We start from the raw sequence: 9,847 nt of genomic DNA, 5'->3' as shown, positions 1-9,847 counted from the left end.
CTCTCTCTCTCTCTCTCTCTCCCACATAGGCTCAGCTAGTTGTCCTTTGAACCCAAGAGATCCACCTGCCTCTGTGTCCCTAGTGTTGGGATTAAAAGCATGTATATATAACACTGGGCAGCAGTGTCACACGCCTTTAATCCCAGCACTTGGGAGGCAGAGGCAGGTGGATTTCTGAGTTCGAGGCCAGCCTGGTCTACACAGAGAAACCCTGTCTCAAAAAACAAAACAAACAAACAAACAAAATGTACACCACACCTACCTTTGGTCTTTTGAACCCAGACTGGCCTTCAACCCATTATGGAGCTGAAGGTGACCTTGAACTCCTAACCTTATCCCTTTGCTTCTACCTCCCCAAGTATAGAGTACAAGAGTGTATCACCATGGCCAGATATACTCTTAATGTCAAAATAATATTATTTTATAAATGTCAAATTAGGGCTCGTGAGATGGCTCAGCAGGTAAGAAGCACCGACTGCTCTTCCGACGGTCCTGAGTTCAAATCCCAGCAACCACATGGCAGCTCACAACCACCCATAATGAGATCTGATGCCCTCTTCTGGTGCGTCTGAAGGCAGCTACAGTTTACTTATTTATAATAATAAATAAATCTTTGGGCCAGAGCGAGTGGAACCATCCAGAGCGAGCAGGGTTGACCAGAGCGAGCAGAGGTCCTAAAAGTCAATTCCCAGCAACCAGATGAAGGCTCACAACTTCCTGTACAGCTACAGTATGCACTCATATGCATAAAATAAATAAATCTTTAAAAGATTTTTTTTAAATGTCAAATTAAAATTTTTTTCTTGTTTTTTTTTTTTTCAAGTCAGGATCTCACTATGTAGCTTTAGGTGTCCTTGAACTCACTGTGTAGACCAGGCCGGCTTTGAACTCAGAGATCAGCTTCCCTCTAAGTCTTGAATGCTGGAATTAAAGATGTACACACTACACCTGGACAAGTTTACATTTCTTATAGAAATAACTAAGTTACAATAATTTCTTCTTCTCCTTGTAGTTATATTAATGACTTGGGCTGATGAGCAAATCAGCAGGTAAAGTAAAGGTACTTGCCTAGTGAACCTAGAGACCAGAGTTCAAGCCTTGATCCCCAAAAATATAGGAGAGAACCAACATCACAATGTTGCCCTCTGAGACGCACACACACACACACACACACACACACACACACACACATATATATCCTAGCACAGATAGACATCATATACTCACATACAATAATTTTAAAACATTTAAAAATATATTGACTTACTCATCTCTGTAACTGACATATACCATGATCCTAAGTTAAAGCAAAGCCAGACTTGGTTGACTGCATCTGTAATGCAAACAACTGAGAGGTGGAAGAAGGAGAACAGGAGTCCAGGGCCAGCCACAACATAGCAAGTTTGAGGATAACCTGAGCTACATGGAACACTGTCTCAAAAAACAACAAAAACTTAAGGCAAGCATGGTAATGCACTGCTTACACTTCAGCACTTTTGAGGGAGAGGCAGAAATCTCAAGTTTGAGACCAGAATGGGATACACAGTAAAACTTTGCCTCAAAAATTTTAAATTAATTCAAATAGAATTTAGCTGACACTAGAAAGTATTCTCAAATCTAAATATGTTGTTGTACTGAGGAAAGTATCAGAATGTAGTAAATTTACTTTCAAACAATTCAGCAATAAAAGAAATATGTGTACATAAGCCAAGACAGCTCAACAGGAAAAGAAAGGCACTTGCCATGCAAGCCTGGTAGCCTAAGTTTGATACCTGGAACCCACATAAAGGTGAAAAGACAGAACCAACACCATACTGTCCTTTAATATAGAAACAAACCCTCATACTAATAAGAAGTGCATATATACATCAACAATCAACACCCTAGTATTCACATATACAGATGGATAAAACTACTGAATCTTGATAGCGAGAATACAGATATTCAGTGAGTAGCTTTGCAACGTGTGTGTGTGTGTGTGAACTTTTTCCTAATAAACAACAAGTGGGCTAGTTGACCATAACACTGTACTGACTATGGGGCTGGAGATAACATATATGTTATCACAATTGCAGTTCGAAGCCACCCACATCAGGCAGCTCATAGTCACATGTTAATTCCAGGGGATCCAATACCCTCTCTTCTGGAGTCCAAGGGCACCATGCACATTTCCACATATGACACATACTAGTTAAAAATTATATCTTGGAGCTGTGGAGATAGCTCAGTGGTTAAGAGGACTGACTGCTCTTCCAAAGATCTTGAGTTCTAACAACCAAAAATGGTAGCTCACAACCATCTGTAATAGGACCTGATGCCCTCTTGTGGTGGGTCTGAAGAGAGTACAGTGTACACACATACATAAAACAAACAAACAAAAGGTTTTAAAAAATTAAATCTTAAAAAATATAAGAAGTAGGGACCGGAGAGATGGTTCAGTAGATGAGAGGTTCCCAGCACCTACCACCAACAACTTCTGTACCAGAGGATCTTCTTCTGCCATCTTTGGGCATCAAGTATCTAAGTGGTTCAAGCACTAAATGCACACAAGCAAAGACATTTCAAAGAAGGTTTTTTTTAAAAAAAGGGTTTACCAGCCTTGACTTTTAAATACACTCAGTCTAGCAAATGGTGGTGATGCATGGGAGGCAGAGGCAGGTGGATCTCTGAGTTTGAGGCCAGCCTGGTGTACAGAGTAAGCTCCAGTACAGAGCAGCCAGGGCTACACAGATAAACGCAGTCTCAAAAATAAAAATAAATTACAAATAAAAAAGAAAGTGACAGAGGCCAGCCAGTACCTTCTTTTAGCCTTCCCATTCATTCACAGGCACATACACTCACAGATATTGACACATACAAATAAAATATATCAATCTTTAAATACAAAACCAAAAAACTACCCAAGTCTGAAATGGTGGTATATGCCTATAATCCTTGGGAAGTAGAGGCAGGAAGATCAGTAACTCAAGGTTATTCTTGACTGTATAATGAGTCCCTAGGCTAGCCTGGACTACAAAGCTGTTTCCAGAATAATGCTATCTTTTTGTTTTTTTTCTTTTTTTTTGTTTTCTTTTCCCCACAGGTTTCTCCGTGTGGCCCTGACTGTCCTGACACTAGTTCTGTAGACCAGGTTGGCCTTGAATTCAGAGATCCACCTGCCCATTCCTCCCAAGTGCTGAGATCAAAGTCATGTGCTACCACGCCCAGACTACTGACCTTTTCCCCCAAGAGAATTAATGAAGAAGTTACCACCAAAGTTGATTATTGGAAAAGAGAGAAGCCATTGCTTCACTGAAGATACAAACCACAGCATTTTATTACATGAAGCAAAGGTCAGGTTTAATAAAGATATTTTAACACAGTCTTAAGCATGAAGGTAAAGAGATAAAGACATATGTGAGAAAGTAAGATACACCCAAAAGCACCAGTGTAGGCTTCTCTAAGATCGTCATAGCAAGTAATGCATACCCAACCACAGGTCCAGGCTCCTCAGGAAAGATGTACCCAGATGCAAGATTTGTTTTTTAATTTACATATTTTATTTTTATTTGTATGTGTATCTGAGTGCCTGTATATGCATCACATGCATGCAAGAGCCTGAGGATGTCAGAAGAAGTTGTCATATCCTCCAAAACTGGAGTTACAGGCTGTTATAAGCTGCCTTGTAGGTGTCAGGAATCTGTGAAATTGAGGAAACTTAGAATCACCTGAGAGATGGACCTCTGAGCATCCTCTGGGGGATTATTTAGACTACATTGTTAACTGATATAGGAAGATCCATTTTTCTGGGGACAAGAGCATTCCTTAGGCAAGGTTCCTAGACTACATAGAATAGAGTGAGCAGAAACTTACAAGCATGCATCCACCCTTCTGTTTCTGACTGTGCATGCAATGTGACCAGCTGCTGAATTGTGAGCTAAAGCCCTTTCTCCCTTGGGTTGCCTTTTCTTTTAAAGATTTATTTATTTTATATGTATGAATGTTCGGCCTGTATATATTTATGTATGTGTATACCTGGTATCCATAGAGGTTAGAAGAAAGCATCAGATTCTTCTGGAACTGGAACTGGAGTTACAGATAGTGGTGAGCCATCAGGTGAGTGCTGGGAATCAAATCTAGGTCCCATGTAAAAGCAACACATGTTCTTAATTGCTGAACTATCTTTCCAACCCTCTAAGGCTGCTTTTATCAGAGTGTTATCACACTGATAAACAAGAAAAGAAACATTCAGGGTCACTGAAACTCTCTTCATAAACAAACAAGGTGAGAGCAGCTGAGGATGACATCTAGTCTCAACTCTGACCTCTTTATTTGCACACACATGTGAATACACCCCTAATGAATGTGCAAACCACACACACACACACACATGTGAATACACCCTCTAATTAACATGGAAACTATATATATATATATATATATATATATATATATATATATATACACACACACATATAACATTTACCACATTTTTAAAAATTAAAAGCATTTTTTAAAGTTTTTGCTTTGTGTAAGACAAGGTCTTAACAGTAGTGCTGCGCTGGCTGCCCTCCACAGTGCTGGGACTGAAGGTATGCACTACCATGCCTGACTCAGACTTGGTTTTTTATGACTAATTAACAGTGGAGGTACAGACCTGTAAACCCAGCACTTGAGAGGCAGAAAAATCATGAAATCCTCCTCAAAACAAATAAACAAAAAAAATATGAAAGACCAGACTTGGGCTAGTGAGACAATATAGCTGCTAAAAGCATTTGTCTCCAAGCCTCATGGCTTAAGGGATGTGATATATATATATATATATGTATATATATATATATATATATATGTATATATGTATATATTTATTTAATTAAAAATTGAGGTTTTGTTTTTGTGTCATTGGTAGTGTATGTGTGTGTGTGTGTGTGTGTGTGTGTGCTAAACCACTGAGCTATCTCTCCAGACCCATTTTTTAAGGTTTTAATCATGTCTATGTATTGTCTGAACGTAGGTTTGTACACGTGAGTACAGTACTCTAGGAGGTAGATGGCATGAATATCCTGGAGCTGGAATTACAAGCAATTGCCAGCTGCCTATATGTGTACTAGGAACTGAACTCAGTCCTCTGGAAGAGCAGCATGTGCTCTTGACCACTGAGCCATCTCTCCAGCTCCTAAGAATTATTTCTGTTTTATTTTGTCTGTGTGTGTGTGTGTGTGTGTGTGTGTGTGTGTGTGTGTGTGTGTGTGTGTGTGTGTTTGCTTGTGAATATGTGCACGAGTGCAGGTAGGCACAGAGCCCTTAGGCCTTGGACGCCCTGGAGCTGGAGGTACAGACAAATATGAGCTGCTTGATGTGAGTTCTGGGAACAGAACTTGGCTCCCTTGCAAGACCAAGACCATCCCTTTAACTGCTGCTGAACCATCTCATCAGCCCCTGATGACCTGAGTTTAATCGGCAAGAACAATTTGGTAGAATAAAAGAACTGACCTCTCTAAGTTCTCCTCTCACCTCTGCCCATGAGCCATGGCAAACTCATCCTCAAGCATGCTTAAATAAATAAATAAACAATTAAATTTTGTTAAAGGAATGAGCCAGGCATGGTAGCAAATCCCAGCACCTAGAAAGCTGAGACACAATTGCTATCAGGAATCTGCAGCCAGAAATTCTAAGTTCTAGACCAGCCTTGGAAAGAGAGTAACTCATTCTCTCCCCACACCCCACCAAAAAAGCAAATAAATAGGTTCATGAGGACTATATAATATTTCAGTACACAATGGACAAGAAAGGCATTTAAACTGAGCATATAACTGACAGGAACTGGCTGGGAATGGCAATACAAGCCTGTAACTTCAAGACTTGGAAGGCTAACGCAAAAGAATTTTAAGTTCAAGGCTGATGTGGGTATAGAGCATGTTTATATAGAAAGAAAGCACAGGCTAAGACTAAAGAAAGAAGGAAAAGGGTTGAGAAGGAGGGAAGGAAGGAAAAAAAGGGAGGAAGAAAGGAGGAAGAGAGGAGCTCATCAGGTTAAACTGGGGGAAGACACTGTAGGCAAGGGTGTAACTTGAGCAAAAGTATCTGGTGGGCCTTGGTTAAAGAAAAGCTGTGTGGCAGGGAACCCAAAGGCCAGAGTGTTCAGTGAAAGGATATATTAGCATAGACACTGGCCCAAAACGACAGAAAACTCTGCCTTTATGTGTTTTATTTGCTGCTGTTTGGTGCTGGAGGTAACTTTTTGCAGTGCTGTGGACTGAACCCAGATAGAATGCTAGGCAGGCACTCTACCACTGAGCTATACTCCAGTTCCCAAAACAGCTCTTTTTTTGAAAAAAAAAAAAAGATTTATTTTATGTGAGTACACTGTTGTTCTCTTCAGACATACTGGAAGAGGGCATCTGATTCCATTACAGATGGTTATGAGCCACCATGTCATGTGGTTGCTGGGAATTGAACTCAGGACCTTTGGAAGAGCGGTCAGTGCTCTTAACTTCTGAGCCACCTTTTCAGCCCGCACCCCCTCCAAAAAAAAAAAAAAAAGTTCTAAAAGAAGTCACTAAAACAGCAAACCAACTACACACATACACAATTCAAATAAAAGCAAAAAAAGTAGAGTACATTCAAATTAAGTACAACCATTATAATAGAAATTACATTTCTACCTCCTCCCTGGTAATTTCTACAAGTAAGAGATTACAGCACCTCATAGGTTCCTTAACATCTTCACCATTCCCATACCTTCCTAAATTCCCACAAAGATACCCAGAATTTACTCTACGCGCTAGAGATGAACAATTACCATGCTTTCAAATTACTTTGTCTGTAAATACCCTCCCTGGAGCACTTCTGCTATAAGAGCCTGCTCTTAGCTTCTGGGTTAAAGACACTGAGCATTCAGGGAGAGAATTAAACAGAATCCACTCTGTACACTGGCCTGGAAGACTGAGCTTCTAGGTATAGGCAAAACAGCTTATCATCCTCCATGAGTGCTGCTGCTGCTGCTGCTGGGGTTTTACGTTTGTGGTTAGGGCAGGAGTTTGTCTAGCATCTCATCAGCGCTCTCAATTCTCGGGTCAGGAGTCTACCCAAACATTTCATTATGGAGATTTAACAGATGGAACTAAGAATGTGTAAATGTTAAAGAAACCTAGTGAATAGCCTGTTTTTAAAATCATTTACTTAAGAAATAAATATAAGCTGGGCAGAGGTGGTTCACGCCTTTGATCCCAGTGCTCCGCAGGCAGTGGCTGGAGGATTTCTGTGAGTCCCAGGACAGCCTGGTGTACAGAGCAAGCTCCAGGATAGCCAGGGCCCACACTGAAACCCTGTCTTGAAAAACCAAAATAAATGAATAAATAAAGAAAAATAAAGAAAACAAAGCCTAGCAGTTTGCAGCCTGTGACAGACATTTCTCTTGGAATGTGTGACCCTGGCATCTCATCCTGCTCATAGTCTAAGGCTGGAGGGGACATTTCTGTTTACCAGCAGTGATAGGTTACATTGGGCTTGCTCCTAATCTGTGTATATTTGGCCCCACTCTTTCAACTGCATCCACATCATGACAAAAGCCTGTATCGGCACCAACAAGTGGCAAGCCACCTTAAAGGCCTTGATCTGTTTTATAAACAGTACCAAGAAACTAACAAATTGTGGTCTCATCTTCTTTTCAACCCTTCCCTCCCTGTATATTTGTAAACATACTCTTGAAATAAAGTCAATTTTGTTTGGCAAATTTACTGCCATTCCTTTAAGATAGGCGGACTGCAAAATCTCAATTACAAAGCACCACTATAATCATAATTAAAAAAAAAAAGAATCATTTACCTGAATGCAGAGGCACATATAAGAAAATAAACCTTTAAATGGTGCTGCCTATTTAATGCTAGGAAATGAGCTGCCAAACAAATCTCACATTCTTCTACGGTGTCGTGTATTTTTGAAAAACAACACGTGGTTCCTTCGATAATTAGTCTCCTTCAATCACCATGTATTTAGCTAGGTGCACTAGATGTCTGGTACAAAAAACAAGGAGAGCATTTTTGACTGCCAAATAAAGGTTCTTCAGAAACAATGCCAAAGCACTCAGCCTGAAGGCTAAAATCCTTAACTCGCTCAAAAAGCTAGAGGATCATTTACAGCCCAGTATTCCAAAAGGCTCCCACACTCAGGTGAAGAGTACGAAGGTCACTGCTCAGGTGTTCGAGCTAAGAGCCAGCCAAGTGCACTCATAAACTGCAGTATGCAAAGCAAAAGCAGACAGGAAAAGTGGTGTAACTCACCCACACCTACTCAACCCCGCCCCCCAGCTTTATAAATAGAGGAGTCTGTGAGGGAACTGTCCAAGGTTACCACCTGATACGAAGGAATGCCTTGGTGAGGAACATTAATAAAGTAAATGAATGTACTTTATGTACTTACTGGGCTCTGCTATTCGACTTCTAAGTAGTTGACAAAGTGTTAAAAATTAAAAAAAAAAAAGGTACATGAGGTAGACTTCCTTCTCAAGAGGATTTAAATGTCAAGAAGAAACTGACCGAAAGAGGGAGATCTCTAACTTCCCAAAGCAGCAGCAGCCCCCTGGAAAGGTACCGAAGCCAGCGGAACTGACACAGACAGGACAGTACTGCCCCTCCCCATGCTAAAAGTTTGAATCCGCACCCGACTATCCTACGGTGGTCGGAAACTTCCCTAAACAAGAAGCAACCAGACACCCTCAAGTCTCCGCCCTCGGGCAGTCCCAGGTGCCCTCATGCCAGGGTGTCGCTTCCTCCCCAGGCCTCCCTCCCACTTCACCCCTCTCCTAGACACTTCGCTGGCCTGCCTAGGCTTCCAGCACCGGTCAGTGTCCCGAGGTCCCGAGACGCTGTGGAGCACTGTCCCGGGCCCTGGACTCAGGCCCTGCCTGCCCTTCAGGAGTCCACCTCAGCGCGCTGGTGCGCCTGGCGCGCCCCGCGTCCCCAGCCGGGCTGCGACCCCCGCTCCCGGCGGCCCTCACCTCCTCGGCGTGCTTGCGCAGCGCCTTCTCCCGCTCGTACTGGGTGATGAGCTGCTCGTTGTCGTCCCGCAGCAGCTCCAGCTCCACCTGGTGCTCCTGGTCCTGCGCGAACACCGAGTCCAGGTTCTCCAGCACGGCCACCACCAGTGGCATCAGCTCCTTGACCACCTCCTCGTCGTAGCGCCCGATGAGCCGCTCGAACTCGCGGTAGATAGAGCCGGCCAGGCCGGACACCCGCTCTGACATCACGGCCCCGGAGCCTCCGGGCTCCTCCTGGTAGACCACACCGTCCTCCAGCTCCATGGTGGCGGGCGGGCGGCCCCGGGCGTCGCCGGCTGAGGGGTGGCACGGGCCCGCACGGGACGGGCCCGGCGGAGGCTGGGGGCTGGGACTGGGCCCCGCGGGGTGGGGGCCGGGGCCCGGGCCGAGGAGGGGAGGGGTGGGGTGAGCGCACTCGCCCCAACCGCCGCTGCACCAACTGCCGGGGCAGCCGGGCCGCGCGCGCTACGCGTCACCCGTGGGGCGTGGCCAGCGCCGCGTCGCCCCGGTGGGCGGGGCCCCGTGGGAGGCCAGGCGCGGCCGGGGGCGGAGCCTTGCGGCGGCGCGCGCCGGCTGTGACGCCAACACCCAGCGCCGCGCGGGCTGAGAGGTGAGAGGTGGAGGAAGTGACAGCCGGAGGCTGCGTCTGCTGGGCGTTCCCCGAGGAGAGGGAGGGGCTCCCGAGGGTGACAACTTTTCCCGTGGAGATCGCAAGCGTCTTCTTCGCCTTTCTACAGCTCCTCCAGCGCCTTCGTGGCGCGCCAGACGTTTGGCCCCTGTTGAACAGACAAAGAAACTAGGCCCAGGAGAGTTACGGGTTAGTCAAGGTCA

General features: G+C 44.3%; 1 protein-coding gene across 5 annotated transcripts in view; it reads right to left on the bottom strand.

Annotated features, from left to right (window-relative positions):
* Spag9 (sperm associated antigen 9) overlaps window positions 1-9,467 on the bottom strand; it is a 131,644-nt gene extending 122,177 nt beyond the window's left edge. For 3 of the 5 annotated variants that reach the window (XM_031353514.1, XM_031353515.1, XM_031353517.1), the window contains exon 1: window positions 8,978-9,467. In XM_031353514.1, the coding sequence (XP_031209374.1) occupies window positions 8,978-9,280 (303 nt within the window). In that variant the 5' untranslated portion in view covers window positions 9,281-9,467. The remainder of the gene's footprint in view (window positions 1-8,977) is intronic. The other 2 variants (XM_031353516.1, XM_031353518.1) reach the window with 1 other exon arrangement.
* Window positions 9,468-9,847: the final 380 nt, after the last annotated feature.

This window comes from Mastomys coucha, unplaced genomic scaffold, assembly GCF_008632895.1.
Source record: "Mastomys coucha isolate ucsf_1 unplaced genomic scaffold, UCSF_Mcou_1 pScaffold5, whole genome shotgun sequence".
NCBI classification, from domain to species: domain Eukaryota; kingdom Metazoa; phylum Chordata; class Mammalia; order Rodentia; family Muridae; genus Mastomys; species Mastomys coucha.
Note: the sequence above shows the minus strand (reverse complement) of the source record. Positions and strands in the feature narration are given on the sequence as shown.